The sequence below is a fragment of the Neodiprion virginianus genome, chromosome 4 (assembly GCF_021901495.1).
Source record: "Neodiprion virginianus isolate iyNeoVirg1 chromosome 4, iyNeoVirg1.1, whole genome shotgun sequence".
NCBI lineage: Eukaryota > Metazoa > Arthropoda > Insecta > Hymenoptera > Diprionidae > Neodiprion > Neodiprion virginianus.
The window spans coordinates 34,000,248-34,027,239 of NC_060880.1; the positions used below are offsets into that span (position 1 = coordinate 34,000,248).

Genomic DNA, 26,992 nt, shown 5'->3' on the forward strand with positions numbered 1-26,992 from the left:
GATAAGGCATATGCGTAGTATAATATAAGATGTATAATATCGTAAACTTAAATGTTCAGCATTTATACTCATATTGCGAATGTTCCAGACGTATCATGCGTATACGTGATCAGTGTACGATATCGTGCAATTTACGAGCGTATTGATTTTTCTCCTCTTTAAGGATACGTAGTTAAGAGAGAACCCTCGCGTTTACATCCGAGAAGTCGTCGTCGTTATACATCGAATTTTTGGAAAACACGTTTAATTAGCCGGTGATCGTTTCCGTTGCAATCGTATCTCAATTCATTCCCCGGAAGGCTAGAGCCGGCCAGCCGGGTAAAAGCACGATCAATCATCCCGGTGGTATCGGGGTGGGATCTTAGCATCGCCGTGCAAATATTCGAAGGCTGCAGCCTTCCGGGCGTTCCTCGACGGTTCCGACGCGTTCCCCTTCGCCTAGACCTCGGTGCCTTGTGCGGTGCCTTGTGGCAATCTCCGGATACCACGGGATGGGTTGGGTCGGGTCGGCTCGCCTAGCCCAGGGGGTGGTTTCGAGTGGTCCTTGGTTATCCCCGCTACGCTCCGCCGACGTCGTTCCCGTCGCCCTCGTCGTCTACCTCGATCATCAGCGACCATGCGCCGTATCGTCGGGCAACATGTCCGCCGGGAGTTCCGAGGGTTGAGCGATGCAGCGGGATATTATTACGCCGGATTCTTTTACCCTGAATCGATTGACGTGACCGAACGTATTTATTGAAAACTTGATTAAGTTCATCCTTCGCAACAACAGTTATATTGCGTTTAGGTGAATTGTGATTGTGCCGTTTATTGTGCTAGATTTTCACCGAGGGGGTGTATTGATTTTGATGTTCAAAGGCCCGCGGAGTGCTGGTTCTAGGGGTACGTTTCGATGGTTTCTCACTTTTTTTTTTTTTTTTTTCATTCTCTTCGTTTTTCCGTGCGTGTGTGTGTGTGTTTTTTCCAACCTTAGCGTTTATTCTTTTATCTTTATTTATTTTATTTTTGCGCTTTTTCTCAGTTCTCTCGTTTTTTTTTTTTTTTATCCCACTCTTTAACGTTTCATCCTTGTTTTCATCCTCTCAATCGTGGCAATTGAAATTATCTTTAAACAGCGAACATAACGTGTTCGAATCTGTGCAAACGAATTCTTCTGACTATACGCGATACGTGCAGATTATCACGGTACTGCGTGTTCAGCGGGATTACATTACTTCGGGTCTTCCCGTTTGTGGATTAGTACAACCGCCTCGGAATTGCTCGATTTGAAATGTCGTAGGACGGGTTCACCAGCTCCACACCAACCGCCCATAACGTGTATTTTATCGATCACTGGAGTTTCCGTAGCAATATCATATCATATTACAACGTTATTCCCGTTATTCGTTCGAAATCGTTCGCCTCATTCGTTCTTGCGCGAATTTGTGCCTTAATTGCCACCCTTATTTCACCACGCGATATAAATCAAAACAACTATAATCCAGCCCGGGATCTGAACTAGCTGAAAACCAATATTAATTATCTCTTATGATACCTTAATTCGGTGCGTAATCAACCGGTTCATCTACTTTTGTTGTATCATTAATATTCCGTATTCTTATCTTTAAAGTTCAACGACGGGAAAAAGCGGCTACGGTATTGTCGTTATCATTATTATTATTATTATTGTTGTTGTCGTTGTTATTATTATTATTATTATTATTATTATTAAACGAGAGGAATGAAGTATTTCCAAATCCATTGACACGCCTCCGCATGCCATAAATATACATACCCATGCATATTTGTATATACATATACACATATATACCTGTTTATGAATAAAGAGTAACAAATCTAAAACCGAGTCACATACTTATGCGTAGTTGGAATAAATTCGTTCAATTCTACAGAGGCTTACACCATCGGCTGTGGCGAAGAAACGAATACGTGCATCACAGAATGAGCAAAAGATCACCACGCTGGCTTACCACGGATCTGTCTGCCCTTCAAGGCACTACGGATGATCTTTAGAAGGTATGGACACAGAACGGAGAGAAAAAATATTTCAAGAAAATCGTTCTAATCTCTGAACCGTAGATAAATCCATTCCCTATTTCATAAGTGTGCATATGTATGGTGCATTCGTATAAACGAATCGTCAAAAATGTGGAAAATATTTTGAGATGTGACTGATGAGAACGTTTTTTTCTGTATTATACCAACCGATGACACTTATAGGGTCGGATCCACCCCGAGGTTCTTTTGGATTTAATAATTCGTTCCATGTTGTTCGCGACACCCTCTACATTCATGTGTAAACGTGTTGAGGGTACCATCTGTACCAGCTGTACCAGTTCCCACTTTGTTATTCGATGGGCGAATATACGGAATTAACGATGTCATACCTGTATATACTCGCGGGCAGGCAATAGTACACGTACACGTATGGGTGGGTTACGTATGTACGATATTCGGGATACTGGGACAAAGTGATCAATCTCTCGATGGAGAAAACTGCGCACTGTAAAACTTGAACCGTTGTATGTGATAAGCCCGTATTTGATAAGCCGCAGTATTGATTTCTCTGGAAGAATTTTTTCAAGGCCATGCCGACTGTTGTTTTTATCACAATTGTTATCGAGAAACGAATTGCGCTGCACAAATCGTTTCTGCGACAGTATTGATTTAGAGTAGATCGTAATCCTGCAGCTCTTATCCTTCTCAAAATCTATTAACGGAACTGATCTCGCATGTGGAAACTGCGTAACTGATATCGTTTCTCCTCAAACACCCGGAAGATAATCTTATTCTTAGCATTGTCTTGAATCATCTGAAAATTCATCGAATGCCTCAGATTATTCCTATCTCGCTCAACTTACACGCCAAACATCTGACACGATCCTGATTTACTCCACTGTAAGCCGGTTGACCGCATGCCCCGGTTTTCGCTGCCACGTATGTGGGTACACGTGGGCATGAATGAGTGATGAGACGTGTGTGTAATATGTGCATGATAAAGTTAATCATTAGAGCCGAGGTGAAAGTGTAACGAGTATGCCGATTTACCCACAATCGATATTTTAAAAACACTCGTTCTTTGCGAATTTTTTCGTAGACATTCGTTCACCTTTTATATACGGCGAGTGCCTTGTAAATTACTCATTGTTGACCAAAGAACTTTTACCAACTGTTAATTTACGGTACAAAAACCTCAGAAAATAATTTTTAACAAGGTCCCAGATTGATACAACTGTCCTGAAAACTTTGTGTTTCAATTAAATGTTTCTTTTTTCCTTTGGACTGCTTCAGTTCCTCAAGTTCTTGAGTATGGACTTCGTTTGATTTCAAATTTAACCCTTTGCGAGAATAATAATTTCTCATCTATCGAATGTTGAACCTCCTCTCTTATACGTATCAGACACTGTACTCCGGTCGGATTCTTTGAAATATGATCCTCATTTCAATCGAAGATTAAATTTAAATATTAGGGTTGTATCTGTATAACTACTCGAAAGGTTATATTATCAATGAAGGATTTTTTGCGTTTCGTAGAATGTGTTTCTTGCTTGAACCTTCTTTAATAAAAATCATGCTAAAAAATTTTCATCCATCTCTGAGATTCTCTGTTTGCGGGCAACAGTGATATAGAGTGAATCCAGACTGATTGTGAGCTTTCCTCGACGTAGAGTCATATAAGTATACCCCAGGGTATATTATCTATATAAATATGAAATATGTGTAGGTGTAATGAAGATGTAAGAACGTGAGTGCCTCCTGAGTCACCTGCAGTCTCACGGGGCATCTCATCTGTCACGTTATAGACTGCAACCCGAGTAAAACTTCAATATTGAATATCACACGTTGGAGGCTGCACGTCCGTTGAGATCCGCGCGAATATTGAAATAATATCAAACGCGTATAATATCCGACTGGAATTCAAAATTCTTTGCTCAGTATTGAGACTAAGCTTGACGGAAGAGATTGCCAAGTCAGGCAGTCTTCCGTACTCAATGGACTTGCATGGCTTACGGATCATGTATTTACTCGAAAACATTTGCTGCGAGGTTTCAAGGTGAATTCTTTCCGATACTGCATTAAGGAAGCGGGTATAATATCATTTCATCAGTCATAGATCACGCTTTATTCGACGGAAAATTATCAAGTTTTTTTCGTTATAATTTTCAATTATTCACATCGTTGAAAAAAAAATTTCTTATGAGAAGAAACGTGTAACTGTTTTTGTTCCAACGAATTGAATCAGTTTATGTACGGTTTGTTACCGAGTGATAGGCGTATCTTATATAGCTACCAACGTTGTACGTTATAAATGAGGGCTTGTTACTCGTTGTCGGTCTATTTATAGGCCATAGCGTAACCCAGTCTCCAAACTGACGATGAGAGCACTCGCGAAAGCTAATTAAGAATCAATGAGAGTTTAGCCGGGAGTGGTGGATGGGCAACTGATGTTAAGGTACAGAGCTGCGACCTTGACCCGTAACTCTTTTACCCCAAAATACCAAGGCCCATAAGCCCGCTACCTCGACCCGGAACATCTCCCCATATGTATATATGCTTTTATATAAATCCACCCTCGTAAAACAGAGCGCGTGATAATTTTGTTAAACGCGTATCTCGCACTCTGTTCTTGAATTCAATCGTCGAGACGCTCTCTTAAGTGCGACTTAAGCATGTCTCGTTAGTTAAGCGAGGGTCTCGAAATTAATTTTGTGTCTTTCGCTGTTTATTTCTTTATACCGCATTTCCACGCAGGGATACTCGTATTATAATCTGAGCATCAATCCACTGTAATTTCATTGAAAATGAGCGCAAAAAATACATTTTTTACTTTTCTCGCTTATCGTTACGACCCCTTCTAGGGAAACGAACTCTTGGTTCGTTCAGCGTTTACACGCTGTACGGTTAGCTCTCTTTTTATTTCTCGCGATAAGAGAAGTTGCAAAAAGACGGTTCAATGAATGAAGTCTCGAGTCTCGATGTGTGCGAGAGAGAGAGAGAGAGAAAGAGAGAGAGAGACAACCCGGCTATACACAGAGAGAATCGTTTAAGTAACAGTAGGTTATATCTTCAAATACCAAACCAAGAACTCCACTTCACATTATGAAACTTTCTACTAACAACCGACTTCCAAAAGTGCACGTTATACCTACGTACCTTATATAATACAAGACATTCCTGAGAGGATTTCGACCCGATTGAATCCAACTGATGCCGCATGTATACGTACATCCACAAATCAGTCAGAGGTCATGATTCAACCTTGGGATAGCGTCCCTACCTATAATTCGGCTTTAACATTAGTTTCGGATTGTAATTGATTTGTTGACTGCTCTAGCTCGTGATCATTTTTCTCATACTTACGTCTTTTTTCACCCTTACAGGCAGAGGGCATGAAGCACCGAACTCATGCAGTGGCGAAAATACGTACGAATCAAGTACGGTGGTCGAGTTGGTGTCGGTGGTCCGGTTGGTCAAGGACAGCAAGGGCAGCAAGAGCAGCGACAGGTGCGCGTGGTCCAGCTGCAGCGGGAAGGAGGCCGAGGATTCAACTACGTCTTTCATCAGCCTTGTCAACCCCCGGAAGCTCAGCGCAGCTGCAGCGCTGCAGCCATGCTGTGCTGTGGCCGCAGAAAGGTTCGTTCGCCTTTTCCACCCAATTTTCGCACTCCTTACGCAGTGCAAGGAAGAAGAATAAAAATTTTAAAAAAAGTTTGCTAAGACTATATGCGTGAATAAATCATCGCTCGTTCCTTTTCCCAGCATTCATCGCCCGTCGAAACGCTAAATACTATCCATAAATTAAGTTTCAGAATACACCTACTCGTTTGATTTTGCGTGTAGACTCCAGTCAAACAAATGGTTGGGTTGCAATTAGTTACGCCTGCTGTCCTGCCCACGGGTTCGCTTGGCTGTACACGTAGTTGCCTGTGCGTGGGGGCTCGTTAGTACGTCATCTCCAATCCCAAATTTTTGAAAAGTATCAGTTTGCGGTAAAATGAATCATCGAAAATTGTTGGATCCGTTTGCGCTACTTTCGGTTGAGAATTGAGAAATTTCGTCACGCTACATGTAGTATCATGTTATATATTTCCGTAATTAAAATACGCGAAATAGTTTTGAAAACATAATATGCAGCGCGGGGTAAACGAGGAATGGAGTAGGACCAGGCTAGGATGAAGCGTGCCGAAGGGAAAAGTTTATTTAAATTCTACTAATGATCTCGTTAAAATAATAAACGATGTCATTTAGGGCAGAAAATGTAACTTTCAACGCCGACGTATCAACTCGTATATGTACTTGCATACATATTTTGTACTACTTTACTCGTGTACTAGTTGTATGTGCGTAGGTATGTACCTAAAGTACTTTGCTCGAGTGTAGTCTCAGACTTTTCTGCAGCCGTTTTTCGTGCTTGGTTGGGGGTCCTTTCACGGTTTTTCTCATTCTCTGCACCCTCGGCCTCTGCAACCACCTCCGTCGAGTAATCAGGGCCGTTACTTTTTGGGATTTTTTTGTTGCGAGTTTTATCACACTTGACATTATGATATATATATATATATACACACTTGGAGGCTTGTGCGAGGTAAAAATAAAGTTACGCGCAAGAGCCGAGCTTCGTCGTATAACGCGCGGCATAGGTACCTATAATTTTGACTTGAGTATAGCTCTACCCATAAACACGGACATACATGCGGGTGTTCACGGAGAGGATGTAAACTAGTTCCAGAAAGCAATGGAAAGCGGGATAGAAACTCACGCAATCCCTACGTTTATGGAAACCACTAAATATTAAATTAACGTTTGAGCTTGCATTTTGCTTCTGTTACGGGCGCAGCTCGAGCTCCGTGCAACAACGTGTAGCATTTGTAGGAATAAAGAGAAAATGCATGAAGAAAAATATTCTCACCTATGAATAGATATTGACCATGCATATAATTTTGTTTATCAAGAGTATTACGTATAATTACTGTTCCGTTTATTTCGCAATAATAGCGATTGAAAAGGGATTAGAAAAAGTAGCTCCAAAACTTCGTATGATCTGCATAGACGGCCTCAATTTTGATTTACCCGTAGTTGGTATAATGTTAACGTTAATACCTATAGCCCATATCGCTTCTTCTAATTCGAAATCGATATCTAATTATCTTTCACGTACCCTCCTATAACGCTCTCAGCTCCTTGTTGGCTCTGTTCTGCAATTCCCATTCCCGTTTTCTATCGCTCAGGTATAGGTATACCTATCTATACTCCGCTTTACCCTCGATGAAATGTGCAAGTGACTTAACGCATACGCACACATCGTTACGGAAGAAGCATGCATATAACTGTGTAATAAACTGACGTTATATTTGCACAGTAATTCGTAGTATAATTCTCGCTCGAAAGGTATAATTGATTACGAGCTGAGTGATATACCGTGAGTTTCTCAACATGCGAAACGGTCCGTGCGCCTGACGCACTTAGGCACGTCATGTTCACGGTTGACGAATAGTAACTTCGGTTGCCTGCGTCAGCGCGTCAGGCGCACGGACTGTTCTGCAATATCGAGAAACTCACAATACGTAATATAATATGGGGCTTGGCTCCCTGTTTTCTAAGAGTGAAAAAGCCATGTAAACCTCTAAGATAATAGTAAGAAAATTATAAAAAGGGATGAAACTAAAGAAACGAAACAGCTGGCTCAATATAACGTGCAACATGTCTGTTCATAGCAGAGCCTTTGATTCGTTGTGTCAGCCAGGAAATCATCTTCTCGAATGGCCTACATATGGAAAATAGGGCAAAGGGGTGGGTTATTTTCTGTCGGGCCATACGAATTGGCGCATCGGTGTACCTCCGAAGGAAAAGAGGGACTCTAGAACCGTTGAAGTGTTGCGGGCTAATTTCGGTGGTTCAATTAACAAAAGAATCTGGCTTTGACAACGGAGCGTAAACCTATGAAATAATCATCCCCATTCACTTTGAAGCACTCTACCTGCTCATATTCATCGATTTGGCTATTATCCCTAATGACCGACTGAATATTCTCACCTATGCCATTCCCAATAGCATATTTAATTACCCCCACCCTCCGTCGGCTGCTGCCTTCGGTACTCACCTAAATACATACAAAAGCTTTTAGTAGAAAAGCAGGTATGCGAAAATTCACCCATGCTTGACAATAATTATGTACAAGTGTATGCGGTCTAGGCAAATCAGAAGTAGTGAAAGAATGTCGCAAGCTATAGTAAGTAGCACGTGTCTCGATACTGTTAAATGGTGAATTCTCCATTTATGCAGGGCTTGAAATTTAAGCCGGCGGCTTCAACTGCAGTTCAAGTGGGTTACGCTTTAGGGTGCACGCGTGGTTGCGCCCCGAGGTTGGGAGTTGCGAGTTGCCGTGCGTGTTGTACGCGCAACCTACGGAGAGAAATTCACACGGCCACTTTCCTCCGCGAGCCTTACCTACTCTCGGAATTCTCGCGGTCGCGTTGAAACGCAGGCGCATTCGGACAGTATCGTATTGCAGGATTGCCCATGCACCCCTCTTCATCCCCCTCGCCGCTGATCCAGCCCTACGTGCGTACGCTTGCGTGCGACGTCTGTACTACAAGTTCGTCCGCGCCCTCGACGTCCACCTCTTCCTCTTGGCAAACCCCCTCAGCTTCCTCCTGCCTCGCCGCACCCACCGGGCAGCGACGTCTATCATCCCCCGGTTTTTCACTTCGCCCCTTACCCTCTGCCGCCTTGCTCTACCCCTCCGCAGCCCTCCGACGACGAGAGTTGTAGAACGTAGAGTGTGCAGCGGCGTTGAAAGAGGGTGTGAGGTGACGTCAACGGTCGATATCCTATCCTCCGTAAAAAGAGGCGCACGCGTAGGCGGCACCATATACCTATACCTGTAGTATATATAGATATACACAAGTATATACGTGTATGCATGTATGTATGTAGTGGCTTCCCGCCATATTATTCGCAATGGGGTAGCGCGATGTGCGATAAGGCCGGTTGGGGGTACTGCTTCTTTTCCCGTCAGGTAATTTCACTACTGAGGAACAACATACGTGTATATGTCTATATAGGTACATACATAGGTATAACCAACTGCAGTTTACGACCCCTCCGGTATATCGTGCTGTTCGGGGTTCGATTGTGTGTTACACGCCCCTGTGCTGTACTGCCACGACCCCCACACCGCGAATCCATGAATCGTCGACTTGTGGTTTCCCGACTGAACTGCAGCTGATCCGTCAGCACTGCCAATTCTTGTAGATGCATAATGTATATATGTATGCGCAGTCTTACGGAACGTAGGATAAGTAGCGGTGCTCAAACTCGTGGGCCATCCCTCGTGTCAGCTTTGAAGTCAATTAAAAATTATTCCCTAAACTATGATAGCTTCATTCATTCGTACATAGATAGTATTCTGTATGATTATCGTGCATTCATGGAATTAATTGACTATCTGTTATATCCTGTCGCACATTTCGCCAAGAAGTATTATATATTTATATGCCTTGTGAGAACCGCGTAGATTCTCGTTTCAGTAGTTCATCGAAGTACACGGTTTTTTGAAAAATTACAGGAAATTTTAAACTTCGTTCAATATACCGCTGGAATAACTTTATTGTATTAGAAAAATTTACAATTTTCTAAAGATTTTGCTTACAGAATTACAAATTCAATATGGAAATTGAACATTAAATTATGTACAATTTTATTTCCTGTTGCGACAAATATATTATTTCACAGGATCAATTTTTATATAATTTAATAATTTACCCTAAATATTGTTACCACGCGTTTTGACAGCTATAGCTAGACATCAATAAATTACCGTATGAATCAGTTCAATCGGGGTAGTATATTCTATGGGGATACTCTTGCATTAAATTGCAATCCACATAGATTCCCACATCATAATAAAACAATTATGTGAATATCAGTTTTGATTCACTTGAAACTTGAGAAATCAACCTAATCTAAAAACGACCAATTCCAATTGTATAATAATATTTGATAATGTCGAGCTTACTGTAGTGCCACATTTTCTGTCGTGCCATCAGCATTGTAAAATTTAAGCGGACCTTGATTTCTTAAGCTAGGTTTCTTTGCTTGAGATGAATCTATAACCTGCAGAATTATCTGTATACAAAAGCACAAAGCATTACCATTGTGGATACTATAAATAATATAAAATGACAACTGTTTTCAGGAGGGGCGGGGGGAGGTAACAGACATAAGTGCAAGTCCTGGACGGCAAGTCCCCGTCAACCAACTGCGTCCAAAGGAACCACCACCTATGGTGATTCAAGGAGATTTCAGAAAGGTATAAGAATAAACATGCTTATTAAACGACGTGTTTCTCTTTCTTGTATCGTGCAACTTTTCCAAAAATCATTCTAATAATAAGTTTAAATAAAATTTTCAAGTCTCCGCAAGAAATGGGAAAAATTATAGTACAAATTTGCAAACATAGTAGTTTGTCAATTTTGTCAATTGTAAATGAATAGCATTTTACTCCCTGACATAGAAAGAGTTTTCGTTGCAGGTCAGTGGGATAAGTACGGAGATATTCAAGCAGATCGAAACTGTGGAGAACGATCTCGATGCATCAACTGCTGCTGCGCTAGAGGCTGTGGATCGGCGCGGAGAAATGGTCGTTCGTGTCATAGAGCCACGCCAATTGGGTAGACAGGCTTCGGAGGCTGCCAAAAAGTTTATGGGAATGCAGGTCCGTCCAAGAGAATATTCACCTATCTATAATCATGGAAAGAATTAGATTTGTTGTTATCGTGTGACACCGATTCTTGGAGGTATTTGCTATAGCCTGCAACACCCAGACTATGATTTCAATGAAGTTATTAACGATTATTTGAATATATAAAATTGAAGGCCATCATCTCCTAATTTCAGTGTTATACTTATTGATCTCATTTTATACTTTATATTTATTACCTGTGTTTCTCACAATCTTTTATTCAATACCTAGGATTCAAAACATCCGGTGCATTTAGTAGAAATTATTAAAAGGCCTGGACAAACTTTGGGTCTTTATATACGGGAAGGCAATGGAATAGACAGAAACGATGGTGTTTTCATATCAAGAATTGCGCTGGAGTCTGCTGTTTACAACAGTGGATGTTTAAAAGTGAGTTGAAACTATTGGAAGCAATTAGTGTGGACTTTCTGGGTATACTACATAGTAAATATAACTACACTTCATGGCATCTATGGTTATTGTAATTGATTTATGTAATGTAAGTAATTCAGTAAGATGTAGATGAAGTATGTTTAATTCATTAACAATGCAGCAAATTTTTCAGGTGGGTGACGAGATTTTGGCAGTCAACTTGGTCAGTGTCTCGCACATGGGTATCGACGACGTAGTAATTATAATGTCAATACCTCGAAGATTAATCTTAGCGACGAGGCACGGACCTCATCAGCCAGTATCACACAGCCGTCAAAATGAGCACAAAGCCCCTCCTGTTGTTGTTATAAAACGAGAGCTCAATGAAGATGAGAGTGATCATGCCACAAGCAATCATATTAGGTACAATCACTATTATTTTACTGTAACACATGTTTGCTTAAATGAAAGGAAGATTCTGGCTAGGCTCTTGTCAACGATTACCAAAATTCTTGGGATTCACTGCCGACTTTCGCAGGGACAGCAGTCGTCGACGAGGTGATGGAAGAGAAATGTTGCCATCTCGATCCAGGCTTGGCCTAACAGGTCTCGGTTCCAGTCAGGATTTAGGATCTAGTAATGGAGATCTCTATTATAACTCTAGGCCCGAGAGTCATTGGTCATATCAACCTCCTCCGCCACCTGTTATCACTCATCAACCAAAGCCATCAACTACGCAGCATTTCCAACCATACGAACGTGGTTATCCAAAAACTCTGGAAAGTCTGGCAGAAAAAGTAAGTTTCAGTCTACTCTTAATATCACAACAATCTGTCGAGGCACCATAGGGTGAACTAGAAAACACTTTGATATCAACAGATATTGTTGATTATATTAACGCATTTTTTATTTGCCTTTTAACATGCACTTAAATTATTAAGATTCTTGACTACATTTATTAGGCCCATCATGCAAGGCTTGATGAAATCATTTCGTTGATATCACAAATGTTATCTATTTTAACCTGTGAATTCAAAATCTTTAGATGTTATAGATAATGTCAGATCAGCACCCTTTTATACCTGTCTGCACTATTCAACACTTGTTTGCCCTATATTCTGTGACATTGTGTATATCGCAGATTGAAAACATCAACCAATATCCAATAAAGTATACAACAATTCATTAACTGTAGTCAGCTTGCATATTGTTGATATCTGCGTCACTCGGATTGATGGAACAAGTGCCTGACCAATCAAAATTCTAAAAATGTTGAACTCAATAAATATTGTGGGGATTACGCAAATCTTTATTAGTAATGTTGAAGTTTTTATATATACATCGTTGACGTACTATAGCAGGTTTCTATATTTTTTCAAACTTTAAATGGCTCAGTTCGAATTATTAAAGCAATCGTCTCACAATAATTGGAAAATTAGTCTGTAATAAATTAATTTGGTTTTCTATCATACAAAAAAAAAAAAAAAAAAAACACGTGACAGGCAAGGAGAAAAATGTAAATAATTATTTACTGCAGCGTGAAAATGTTTTTACAAACATAGACCATATTTTTGATTTTTGCTAAATCTGAATGACGCAGAAAAGGCAGTATGCAGTATGACTCAAATCACGAAATTTATTTACTAATCGGTTCTGAATGAATGCTACATTGAAATTAACCAGGATTTTACAAAGGTAAAGACAACACAACATTTCTTGATAAACTAGATTTGATATATCGCTGTGGCATACACTAATTCTTTCGTTATCTCATCCTAATGCTGTTTTTTCTACATACATATATATATACACATCAATATATATCTTTTAATTTATTTCCCTTAATGTATAAGTAGCACTTGATTGTCTAAAATCATTGGGCAATGTAAAGTGGCGAAGCTATTCAAAGATGATAATTGCAGTTACGTTCTACGTACTTGCGGAATAAGCTAAATATACACAATGCCATTATATTACTACACTTCAACTTCACTATTTTATTTTATTTGGTTTCTTCACAAATAACATCACTTTACTTCCCCTTCCTGTTCTGCAATTAATGAAATAAATCACGCATTATTTAAATGTATATGTTCACTATCAATCATTACATAGGTATATTGTTTAACACTTTTGTAGAAAAATGTTAAGTTATTCAATTATTATGGTATGAAAGAATTATATGCCATGTATTATGTTGATTAGTGAACCAATTTGCATTGACTTCGCACGTATCTACTTTAAATTTTTCATTTCAATTATTGTATATGAGTAAAAGTATATACCAATACACTAGAGTGTGAGAGAAAATTTTTGCATAAAAATATATTTTAACAAAAAAAATATGTGTATTTATTATTAATGTTAATATAGTATAATTCCAACCGAATTCAGTTTTTTGTTAGAAATATTTCCTTTGTTGAAGAAATTAGTATTTGTTGAATGTTAAGCATTGAAAAAATGTTATGACTCTCACACATCTACAGTCTTACTTATCGTAGCATTAGATTTGAATGGTGGAAAATGTACAATATAATCTGTTGGTAGGTACACTCATTCTACACTGGACCTGTGATGCCATCGAATAGTGGACGCCGTATGTCAACGGGTGGCGGAATGCAATCAGTTGCCGGCAGATTGTCAGGGCAAAATCAAACTGGTCATTACGGATTTGCACAACATACTACTAGTGGCAGAATCATGCCTCGCAGCGGATCCGATCAACATTTGCCTCGTGTTGATTACACAAGCATAACTACACCTGCTCGTCATACCTTACTGAGATCTAGTCTGAAATCTGGTAAATCAGAATAAGCAAGTTAATATCAAACACACACGTATGTATAGATTAAGAAAAATGTCTAGACTAACTCAATATATTTTCAAATACTTGTGTGATTTTTATCAAGACAGTAGAGTGGATGTAGCAAACTGGACTATAATACATCTTGAATACCCTTATAACATAAGTTCTCAAACGCAATAATTATTGAATCTATTTAAACAGGGTCTTCGACACTTCGTTACAACTCACGCTACAGTACCCAAAATGATACTGGATCATCTTCGCAAAGGCAGGGACAATTCGGCACCTTGACCAGAAGACATAGACCTTCTCTGGATTACGCTTCTGATACAGAAGCGACATGCTCTAGTTCACCTAGGTCGGCATATTATCACTACAGGCACAATTTGAATAACCCTTCACAGAGCAGTGCTGTATCTCACTTAGCTACACTCTCCAGATCTCAGATCGGGCAAAGTTCCTCAGGTATATACATATTCGTTTACAAATTTTTTCCTTATTTATATCGTATTGATTGCAGTTGTATCAAATACCGATGCTTGATAAATTTTATGATATTCGCAGTCTGAAATTTGTATAACATGTTATTGTCAGGGTTACGGTCTAATTCTTTACCAAGAAGTGGCAGAACATTACCGCAACAGCCAGGCGTTCGAACTGGACTTAGTACCGTTACATCTGGTCTTATAGATCAAGAAGATAGCGATGGTGCTTTGTCAGCTCCTGAACTGCCTTCTATTAAACGTGATCGAGGTACTTGAAAGACTGGTAAAAGTAAAGTAGAATACTTGGAATTCAACTAACCGAAAGTCTCTCGACCTGTTACAGGGAGAATACCATCATCTCCGAGTGTATTTACGTCAGATGAGTACAGAGCATGGTTGAGCCGTACTCCAAGCACTAGTGCACTTTATGAGCAGATCAGGGCTACCACCAATAGACCTCCACGTTACACATACAGTGCTGAAAATATCCATGCTGCTGCTAATCAGGTTCTTCTACCTTTCCGCTTCTTAAAAATTGTTTGATTTTAACGTAATACCAAAGTCCAATTGATTTTCACTTAACTGAATTTTAATTAAGGATACTTTCGTCTTCAATAGTAATCGTTTCTTTCCGTATGTCACATGTAGGCTGAATATGGTGGCTATGGCTCTTATCGGCCAATGTCCAGCACATTGGATCGGCTATCGACAAGGTCTGCGTCTGCTCAACAAGTAAATCTGGCAAATTTGCGAGCTTCGACGGCTATCAGTTCATCCTGTCATCGAACATCATCAAACCCACGGCCAGCATCTGTAGCTTCCAATACTCGATCATCTTTGTCTAATACAAAGACTGCTTTAACTAACTCAGCAAGTCAAAGAGCCAGTTCTGTTAGGAGAATTAGGAATTTGTTAGATCTAGAGTCTACGAGAAATATACCAAATCCTACTCCAACTAGAACTCAAGATCAAAGACTGCTAGATATAAACCCTGCAGGTGAATTGCGGTGATCATATTCCATTTTTAGTAGAAGTATATAAAACTCACATCATAGACACCTGCGTATGTGTTACTTATAAATTTCATTCTGTTTCTTTTTTCCTGGTTTAAACAGAGTTCCTCAAGTATAAAATAGAAAAGCCACCAACAGTAGGAACCCCTAGTTCCACCAGCTCTTTATTGAGTTCCCTTGGTGAGGGAAGTGCTGGAGGGGATCTAGCAAGTGGTGTCAGTGGACTACTTTGGGTCCACTTGTTAGCAGGCCGTGGTCTACGATCTACCACTTCATCCTCGGCAGCTACTACCCCATCAACACCATCCGGACAACCCAGCCTTGGTAAGTTGAATTGAAACTCATTTCGTACATGTCACATAAACATATAATTGAAGAATTATGGATTAAACTATGACCATCATGTTGTCTCATATTTAATATTTAATTTTCCTTAACAGGTAGTTGCGGTTTGAGAGATCTGTACTGTGTATTGGAGTGTGATCGTGTTCACAAAGCTCGCACTGTTGTACGTACGGGGGATCTGATGTTTGACTGGGATGAAACATTTGAGTTGGATTTGGTTGGCAATCGCCAATTGGACTTACTGGTTTATTCGTGGGATCCTCAGCATAGACACAAATTATGTTACAAGGGATCAGTACATTTAGCAACTCTGTTGAAAGAATCTCCACTTCATCAATTGGCACTGAAGGTCGAGCCACGTGGTACTCTTTATTTACGCCTTCGATATACTGATGCTCACCAAACTTTTAAGCGGCGTGGACTTCCAGTCTTATCTCTTGCAACAAGAGTAGCTCCACTATTCGGAGTTGATTTAGATACCGTGGTAATTATCAGTAGCATAGTTATGATATTATCTATAGTTTTACAGATTATGCATCGAAAATTTTCTTCATAAAGAGGAATTGATTTCATTCAACGTTTTTTTGACAGGTGAGCCGGGAAAGCAAAACCGGAGGTGTTCCCGGTGGAGTCTCGACAGCTTTGGCAATGTCAGGTACCCAGAATGTTCCTATTATCGTATGGCGCTGTGTTGAAGAAGTCGAAAGGCGGGGACTTGATATAATTGGTAATTTGTTATGTTTACGAATTTTTAAAGAATTTTGCCTATTTTGATCCCGAACTTCGAATTGAATAGTTATAATTCAAAATCAAAATTAAAATTTGACCTCTGATGTGCTGCGATGATATATCTTTCAGATTTTCTAACTCTAATGTAATGTTTGCATGTAACCAGGCCTATATCGATTATGTGGATCTGCAACAAAGAAAAGAATACTGCGTGAGGCATTTGAGCGCAATGCAAGATCCGTTGACCTTTCACCGGATAATGTCCCTGACATCAATGTTATAACAGGTATAAATCTATGAAGGCTTAAACGATATTGGAATAGGTAGCAATCGAATATATCATTACTACAAATCGTCCACATTTTCTTCACGCAGGAGTTTTGAAAGACTATCTGAGGGAACTGCCAGAACCATTGTTTACAAAGTGCCTCTATCAAATGATGGTTGATGCACTTGCTGTTTGCCTACCCGACGATCCACAGGGTAATGCTAAACTTATGTTCAGCATACTCGATTGTTTACCAAAAGTCAATAGGGTGAGTTCATTATCGATCCTCATGTCAGTCCAGTAAAATGATAATAGCTATTATCAATAAATCTCTGCATGGTCTAGACGATAAGTTAAAAAGATATCATTACAGTGAAGTATACTGATTTGAATTTATCATAATTATTCGAATTATATTTCAATGTCATAGTGTACGCTGATATATTTATTGGATCACTTGGCAATGGTTGTATCGCAATGTAACAAGATGTCTCCAGCAAGTTTGGCAGTTTGTTTCGGTCCAGTATTGATGCTTCATTCGGAAGATAATGCACCCCCCTTGGACTTCCAACAACCAATTGCAGTTCTTAAGTATCTCCTTGAAATATGGCCTGTGAAGTCAGGTAATGTTATCATTTGTAACATTGATATAAAATGATGAATGGCGTGTCATCTTGTTGTAACCTTTTACATAACGTACCATTACTAAATTAAAGTCTTCATACTGTCACATGACAATTTGATCGATGACAACGACCTGATCTTGAAACTGAAATTATGGGATAACACATAAGGGCCAAGTAATCAGCAGCTCGTTTCACAGACAGTTCGGAAGATTTCTTCAGCCGCTTCAACGCTAACTCGAGCTATGCCGCAAGTCGGTCACAGCAATCAGTCGGGTCAGTCGGCACAGGGCACATTGGGACGCACCGGGCTGCCTTGGCAGCAGCAACCCTCACATCATCATCCGCCCCCCAGTACAACACCCGTAACGCTTTCAACCTCCACTCGACCTCCACCACCAATCAAGCCGCGACAGGTTAGCTAAAAAATTTGTAGACTTAAATACAATGCATATACTGAAAAATATTGTAATAGTGAGTGTTGTAACATGCTATTAGGTAAGTAGTTATACTGTATCTCAATAGTGGGCCTAGGTTTCGAATACTTTATTTTTTTCATAGCAAGCAAAAATATTTGGAATGTAGAGTATCGGTAATAGCATAAAAAGCTGTGACATATTGTTTATGCAAGTGACTTAATCTTGATACAATTTCAGACTGTTATTGTTGTGTACTGTCAGTTATGCCCGATGATTAAGCTTACGTTGTTTCATTCTTTATTTAAAAAAATGTATCTCTGTAATATTTTTCTGAAATCTTGCTATGCAAATGAAGGAGTATCTTACATTATTAAACAGGCAACATAGTAGTATTATTGAGGGATATTAATTCATAGGAATCAATGGACAGAAATAAAAGGCAGGCCACGTGCGGTACTTCGATTCCAGGATATTATTATGCATGTAAAAACTTATTGTACTACCTATCATTTAAAAGTAATGCTTTTGATGTCAACTGACCTATTTTTTCTCCTTGATAATGTTAAATTCTTAGTAAAATCAAAGTCTCTGAGAGGAAAAATTCGCTCAGTTTACAAGAAGAACCTAGTATAATTATACATTGATTTGTTTGAAAATGATGATCTTGGTGGCAGTAAAATTAAAATGAGAGTGTAAATGTGCTTCTTCAAAATTTCAAACGCAATTTCAGTTATTATAAACTTGCAGCTTATGGTTAGCTATACTGTATATATACTATAACACCTCACGCATGTTGTCTCTTATACTTACATAATTTGATTATCAATTGTTTGTTGAAAGCTATACTGTTGCTTATGATCATATTAAAATATGGTTTCAATCGATAGTTTATACTTTACATCATTCTACATAGTAATGTTTGTTTTATATTTTATTTTGGTTGGGCACGTATTCAGAGCAAGCGCAAATTGCCGGCTATTCCAAATCGCTGACAGCACAGAGACGCCGCTTCTTGCACAGGTATTATTATTATTTTCCCCATCTTATTCTCAACTTCACTATAATCTATCGCAATGTGTGTATTAGATGATTCTTAGACTAATTATTAAATGTGTTTAAAAGATTACACAGGTTTCTATATCATATTCAACAATAGTCCATCGATATCGGAAAATACATAACTCTTGGCATGGGTATTATTTTATGATCACATTGCAAGTCATACTTTCAATCATTTTGCATCCATCAAATAATGGCTGTGTTATTATTAACATCGATCGCACGATTTATTTGATTTCATTAATTCCCTATGTAATTGAATTCGGATAAAATACTTGAAAATTACGTTTGATGAGAACTCTTCTCTGCTAAATACGTACAACACGAACCATATGGTGAACAGTTATTCAAAGTAAACACGCGTAAATAATGGATAATGCGCAACAACATGTTGTTTAAATATAAGATAAAATCTGTTGAATAGTTGAGACCAATGCACTATATATACATACATATATATACATGTGTATATTTAAACGGGGTGTGGTGTGTGCCCATACAGGTGATAGTCTCATCCCCCGGTTCGCCTAGCAGCGAAGAATCAGCTTCTCCGGAACCAGTTAACAAAGGACTTGGCGGGTTGGGCTTCGCTAGTAGTGAAACGACTGAACAAATAACGCCCACTAGTAGCGTGGATACAGAGGAAGGAAATCCTGCACACCCAGAGGAAGGAGAGCGTGGTGTAGAAGGTGATGCGGAAGCGAGTGACGACGATGTATCAAAAATGCGTTAAATGATGCTGCTTCGTAACGTGTACAAAATGGAAAGTCAATTGTGAAGCTGCGCTAAGTGAGTATCGAGATGGATATTCTTTCAATGAAACGCTATAAGAAACAGTTCTTTTATCAAAGAATACATTGTTATATAAATTTTTAAATATTATGAATAGGATTACCATTCGTTATGAGTCCGCGTTACTATTTGGTCAAATTTGAAAATAGTCTTCAAATCGCCTCTGTTACAAAACTTTATCCTGATTACTCAGTCTCCTAATCTAATACTGCGTATGAGAACAATAGTGAACGTGGTTTTTTTTGTTCCATCTTCACACATTATCAATCAATACAAATCGAAATAAGTGACATTAAAAAAAGTTCATTTGTAATTAAATCCACTACTATTTACATATTGGTTACGAAAAGGTCGATTTATACAATATACTATACATATATAGAAATATCACGATATACATGTGCTTTTGATAAAGACTATTATTCATATAGCGTTAGCTAGACCTACGTACGCAACTATTTATAATGAATAATAATAATAATAATGAATAATGATTAAATAATAATATGGAATATAAATTCACAATATTGTATATGTGACAATAGAAACCATGGAACTCACCAAATGATAATAATTACAAGTTACGAAACACTAACTTTTAACCATTAATAGCCAGTATTATCATATGTTTCTTTGCCCATTGCATCCTGTGAGAATATAGACACGTATGGATGGGTGAGAGATTCTAAAGAAAAAACTATTAAGTAAAATAAATAGACAAATGCATAACCAAAGTGACAAAGCCATAGCTTTGCAAATATACCAATATTTGTAAAATACACTTTCGCACAGTTAGACGTATTGTGAAAAAAATATTTAATCTAGGTCGATACATTATATGACGATTACAATGAACCATAAACGTATCTAATGCCGTGTCTTGGCCTGCCCAAAGAGCATGTTTTAGTACACTTAAATTTATTCGGAGTAATAACAACGTACACAAGATATCTCTCAGTTCGCAGAGGTCTTGAGCCTCTGTACACGAAAACTTGAGGTATAAGAGCTTGCATACCATTAATCTTTTATGTACTCTTATTGCATATCAGCCATTTACAGACGATATTTGCAAGAGTACATATTAGAATTTGAAGGATAAGAATATGTACAAGATAACCTGGAGTAAAATTTTTCCAAGTATAACTCCAGGATTCTGTGCGTTGGGATGAGAGATGTGATAGTCATCAAAGCTTCTCTTTGATCATTTCATTTAGGTTCTTTTCGAAATACATCAAAAAGCCTCCATACAGGCTGACGTGTGCTTCTTAATTCAAATGACACGGCTACGACATCTTTTTCTATTTTTTCAATAAACATTTTCTTTATACAGGTTTTTCTGAGCCCAAATTTTATTGTACAAAAAATTGGAACGAACTCCTTCTGCAGGAAATGATCATCATCGTCTTTGTATTCCGATTTAATCTAGTACTAACTTAACACAATGGACCATGTTTATCATACTGAAATGTTTCTAAAAGTATTTTTTTTTTCTTCATTTATTCAGGTCAGTCACGTAATGACTGACAATAAATCACAGTCTCTTTTACACGTGTACATATATTAGTTGATTATTGCCTATTGCACGTTAAATCGTTATATTTTAATTCTTGCGCCGAAACGCTGGATTGTATCTGTTTACTAAAAAAAAAAAATTATAATAATAATAAAAATAATAATAAAATAACAAAAATTGCTAAAGCCACGTGAGGAAATTCCTCTCAGAACCAAGTAATTATAATCATAATCAGCTACTTATTTAAATGCGTTGCTGACAATGAGTGTCTAATTTTTTGCAATGTAATTTATCGAAAGTGATTTATTTTTACCATTATACATAATCAAATATGAATCAAGTATTAAAAATATCAAACTAGTAAATTATAAAATACAAATAGTGTTTACTTTACGAAATTGCTATTTGATTGATTGAAATGACTGCGATAAGATTGTCGAAAACTAATAATGCACAGCAATTTCGTTTGTATTTCGTACGAGTACAAATGACATTCATTTCTAGCTATGGTTTGCAATTGTAACTGCAATTTGGTTCTGAAGGAGCTGCGATTATCAGAAAATTGTTATGTGTTTTAAAATGCATTGAAGTATTTATACAATAATTGTAAGTATGTTGAACTCTCATTTCTATTTTATACAAATTATTCGTTTGCTATCATTCTAATAATTCATTCATTGGATCATGCCATGAGTTATAATAAGAACTGTTACATGTTTTGCTCCAAGAAAGATATTGCACATATTATTTGACAGGGTATCCAAAGAGAATAAGATATCTAGGATCCAGTTCAAAATATTATAGGTGTGTTCATAAATTGAAGTAATGTCAACTTTTGTCCTCATACGATAGTTGGACTACCCTGTATTCGATGTTACTTCATAGTACTGAAATACCCATGTTCATATTGGTCATTTCACACTATTTTCATGTCAATACGTCACATCACTATGCTATATGTTATAATGTAATTGTTGAATCAAAATCTGAAAGATAGAAGTATTATATGTATACAATATATTGTAGTCATAATTGTCATTAATTCACATAAAATAATCATGAAGTAATATGTTGAAAAGTAGTAGTTGTAAATCAATTAATTGTTACTTGTACTATTTGCAACATATAATACTATTTTATATCGTGTGATAATTGCCTAATACATACATATACATACCTATAATATGTCAAATTCCTGGCTTTGAATTCTTGGAAACCATTCAAAGCTAGATTTATTGTATCGTATACTGACGTATTGCCATGGAAACGCCCACGTCTTCACAGTTACACCTGTCACACGAGTCATTGTGTAGGATAATTTCAACAATAATTGAAGCATATAGGTAATTGAAAATGCTGGATAGTAAATGTTTATGGGCCTGCGAATATCCTCGTTATTATTTTGGCACCAACCCATCATTTAATTAATATGCATTCCATTTTTATATGTTTTTCATTATCTATTTTGAAGTAAAAATTACTGACATTTATTCGATACTTTCTTTTGTATCTAGCACTGTTAATAAGTAAACTTCCAATTACCCATGTGATTGGGAATTGCTAAGTAAATGTAAATGGAACTCTATGTACATATTGACCCGTTGCAACAATAAGTTATCATTAAAGGCTAAAAACTTTTATAGTTATTTGAAGACAACACGTACATACATACACACATGCATACGAATATGTATAAAATTTTTGATCACAGTTGTTTAATCATGTAAATATTTTTACAGACCATAGGTCTGTGTTGAATCTCAATTTTTTTAAACTAATCTTCCCTAATAACTCCAAACACATATCTTTGAATTACTCATCTTTGTATTAAATTATCATCATATTATATACTGTAGTACGTATTACGATGTATCAAATAAATTGTAAGATATGTATTTTGCATATTACGGTACCCCAGTTGCAAGTAATGATAAATGAAATATTTCAAATGATATGAAGCTGGTGATGTGTATGCATGAGAGAAAATTTGCAATTTAACCAACTACCTTACAGTTATTTTAGTTTTCTTATATTACAATTATTCTAAAACTACACAAAGTTTTTATCTAATTATATCTGTCCTCGCGAATTTTTTCATACTTTCATTAAATTGTATTGCAGTTTGGATCAATCATTTCAATTGGAACAGTTGCAATAACCAATCAAATAAATTCGTATCAGAAGTAATTCTGATATACTGTGGAATACAAAAAAATTTTAAATTCAATAATTAATCAGGAAGTTTAGATATGGTATAGTCTGATTGCATCTGTATTATTGCAGTCTCAAGATTGTCATAATACATTATGTCAAGCTCAGGGTGAAATATTAACTGTCTTATGTAATAACATCGTTTCGCTGCATAAGTGAAAGATGGCATAAATATATTATGTATTCAATCTCATTCACCTATTGTAAAAATATTTGGCCTTCAAATGGGGTATTTTTTCAATCAAAGCATTGTACTTTCCGGAGTGCAAAAATGAATAGAATTGTGATCGATACTGCATTTGAAATATTTAATAAAAATGATTATAACATTACTCATCTAACATATCAAACAGATCATTAGAGATTTTTTTGTTTGAAAAAAAATTAGAATGAAATGCGCATCCTTGATTGAATCCGTGTCCCTGGTTTTCACAACGTCAGAAATTAATCATGTGGGTACATATTGTTGGTTGTAATATTTCAATCATCTTGCAACTAAAGCAAAAAATTTTTGCTCTATACGATATTACACAGTCCTGTCATTGGAAACTGACCCTGGTTTTAAATTCCCACGTATTATTTCTACTTAAACATGATAAAATATGTATATATACAGTATATTACTATATACAATACAATTACAGAATACTTTTGTGTTGCAGATATTTTAAAATTCTCGCAAATTGCGTGAATATTCAAAATTTCCAACGAACTCAAAATAATAATAGCAAATGACACAAAGTGAAGTTAGAGGTATCTAATAATTTTGTAAAATAAGTTGACTTTGAAAAAAGTTTATAATAGTTGGAATGATGAATATTTGAACATTTTTCTTAAACCACAATGAACTGAAAGGCTTAAATATATTTGGTTGTAAACATATCTGTTTAGGATCTTCTAATTTTATATATAGCATACCTCGTGGGCGTTACGTACAACACAAATACATGTAGTAATAATTAGAGAATATTCTTACATTTAATAGGAAAAGTATGAGCGTATGTTTTACACACAACATTGCATGAAATGAAGTCATTTATTAATTGTGAATCATAATCTCATACGCTATTTTACAGCTTGGATCATTCGAACAGAAGAATAAATATTTTTCTGTAAGCTTGTAGAGAAAATTGTTAATTTCAGGTTTCCACCACGTGAGTTACAACGTACATAAAGCAGCGGCAAATTTAAAAACTGTTATTTATTGAATCACTCGGGTGCCACACAACAGAATATTGACTGATTTTTTCAATTTAACAAAAAGAAAATGCGAACATTTCATGAAAAAAATTGTTCTTGATGAAATAAGTGTTTTCATTTACGTTGATAATATTCTAATGATTTCAGACTTATGGGACCTCTACGTTTTTGTCTGATTGAACATTTCCTTCAAATGGGTGCAAATTTTGCGTTGGCTGTAACATTATCCATAAAAATTGACTGGATTATAATTAGCTAGGCTGAGGTTTGTTTGAAATATTAAGAATTTAACTGTCATACTTATATGCCAGAGAATTGTTATCAATGTTACTTCATTTACAACTTATTAGTCATTTTTTACAATGCCTTATTGCATCGGGTGCAATAAATACACGAGAAAGCAATACCACGCATACTCGAGCAAATATAAAATTTTATAGTGTAATTATACTTTGCCGCTACTTTAATTCAACGTTTAAATAGTATAAATACTTAGGAATCTAAATATCTCCTATGAGTGTGACCGACAGCATTATATCATGTGCTTTACATCTGTTATATATATCTATTAAACAACAATTACGAAAATATAGCTACGGCTCTACTATTATAGTATTAACTTCATAGGCAGAATTGTATTATAATAAATTATCGATCGTTATAAAACACAAATTAAGAAGTAGACCATCTGAAACAACTTTCTTTTCTCGAGTATAGTATTGATAAAATTTACATCATTCTGTAAAAATGAAAAAACGAAAAAATGAAATGGTTTGAACATAGTTTGAACATAAAGTTCCAAAAAAGGTCATAATCACCATGGGCATAACTAAACGAGAAATGAAGAGTGAATATATTGCGATTGTTACAGGCAATGAAAGAGAGAAATTATTTCGCAGTATCAAAAAATATTACCGATGCTGTAGATGTGAGCATTACGAAAGATTAGTTAATATATATTACCGAATGCTTTATGCATAATAAATCGATTAAAGTACACAACTAGGTAAACAGCGCAATTTAATTGCAAGTAGATCGCATATAGGATTGATTGAGAACGATAAATATAAATATATGTAACAATGTACCACGAACAAATATATCTATCAGTATTTACACTTATAAAATATTATTGAATAAGACGTATGTAACTTGTAACAGATATGACGTTGTAGCTACTATTGTAGAATAGAGTAATCCAGAAAAAAGTACATGCGATAGTGCGGTGATTACTGATTCACAAACAAGTATCACTATAAAGAATATCTAGGAAGCTATTAAGGATTACGATGTAGTTATTAAGAAGTGGAATTTTAAAGATAGAACTACTGTTATTTTGTTGACTGTTTTCATAGATATTTTATTGAATATCAGTGGCTCGCGCGTAGGTTAAATACTTTTGAGTAATTTGTATGAACATCCATCAGCATAAATTACGTGGTATTGAATATTAAATAATTCTATACTCAGATTACAAAATTAACAAAATTTGGGACTTTCTTAATTGTTTCTGAACTAACATTCTGTCAATTTTCAGAATCAGATATTCGGTATGAAACACAGCGGCACACAAACATCAGTATTGTGCAAAGTTGTAAAGTTTGACATTACAAAAACTTTCTACATCAATCTACAAGAGTTCAGTACCCGATACGTTGCAAGCTATGACTGAGAAACCTAACTCCGCAATAGGGTGATTAACTTATGTACATATAAGAAAAGGGTGCATGATGTTGAATATGGTCAGAGTGTTCAAAATAGCACGTGAAACTTTTAGGGCTGAATTTCGTGTTATGTTCCTCCCCATGCGTATTAAAACCATTGAAATATTGTACTCGGCAAATTGTTGTAGCGAGTACTGGTATTTTTCTAAGTTGCAAAATATAATGGATTAAAGACGTTGCATTATCGTTATTAGAGTATATATGGATATTTTTAATAGGAAATAATGTTATAATATTATATATGGTTTGCAGTTTTTAACTACACTGTCGCATGTCACACTGTAGAAATGTACTAATTTATTTGGAGAAACCTTGTACAGCATCTATGATGCATTAATTAACAAAATGTCATAAGATTTGCTTGATGAGTGACAGGTTTGGCAAACATTGCTACATAAAAACTATAGTAGCCTGGGCTATAAATGTGTGGATAAACAAAAATAGGAAAAAGTTCATTTAAGAAGTCACTTCACCAAAACAATGTCATATAATATGCTGCCATACATATAAATATATGTCTAAAATAAGGAATATATGAGTAATATATTACGAATAAATACGTTCTAAGTAATACATCATCTGTTCAGTTATTCCAATTTGATTTTGTATACTCTACTGCTACATATAAAAAATCTACCGTGATCCATAAGTTGCAAATAGTGCATATTGCAGACCGAAGCACATTGTATCTG

General features: G+C 36.7%; 1 protein-coding gene across 3 annotated transcripts; it reads left to right on the forward strand.

Moving 5' to 3' along the window:
• Nucleotides 1-476: 476 nt before the first annotated feature.
• LOC124303416 (rho GTPase-activating protein 100F) lies at nt 477-26,858 on the forward strand. Of its 3 annotated transcripts, XM_046760571.1 has the most exons (22): nt 477-882; nt 1,893-2,016; nt 5,382-5,634; nt 10,196-10,309; nt 10,532-10,714; nt 10,973-11,131; nt 11,307-11,536; nt 11,652-11,910; nt 12,797-12,808; nt 13,661-13,913; nt 14,121-14,384; nt 14,514-14,672; nt 14,748-14,911; nt 15,053-15,401; nt 15,520-15,741; nt 15,858-16,246; nt 16,354-16,489; nt 16,658-16,777; nt 16,867-17,027; nt 17,190-17,382; nt 17,587-17,798; nt 19,363-26,858. In XM_046760571.1, exons 3-22 carry the CDS (start codon nt 5,407-5,409, stop codon nt 19,591-19,593), a joined length of 4,038 nt encoding a protein of 1,345 aa, XP_046616527.1. In that variant the 5' UTR covers nt 477-882; nt 1,893-2,016; nt 5,382-5,406; the 3' UTR covers nt 19,594-26,858. The 3 variants fall into 3 exon arrangements, with proteins under 3 accessions (XP_046616527.1, XP_046616528.1, XP_046616529.1); XM_046760572.1 differs by lacking the exon at nt 12,797-12,808 and having other exon boundaries at nt 11,295-11,536; XM_046760573.1 differs by lacking the exon at nt 12,797-12,808 and having other exon boundaries at nt 478-882.
• Nucleotides 26,859-26,992: the final 134 nt, after the last annotated feature.

Bases quoted from the DNA above. Each gene is read 5' to 3' on its own strand.
- LOC124303416 (XM_046760572.1), top strand. From the start codon at position 5,407: ATGCAGTGGCGAAAATACGTACGAATCAAGTACGGTGGTCGAGTTGGT. The intron at 15,402-15,519 runs GTGAATTGCGGT...TGGTTTAAACAG, and splicing joins GCTAGATATAAACCCTGCAG to AGTTCCTCAAGTATAAAATA. The intron at 17,383-17,586 runs GTAATGTTATCA...TTTCACAGACAG, and splicing joins AATATGGCCTGTGAAGTCAG to TTCGGAAGATTTCTTCAGCC.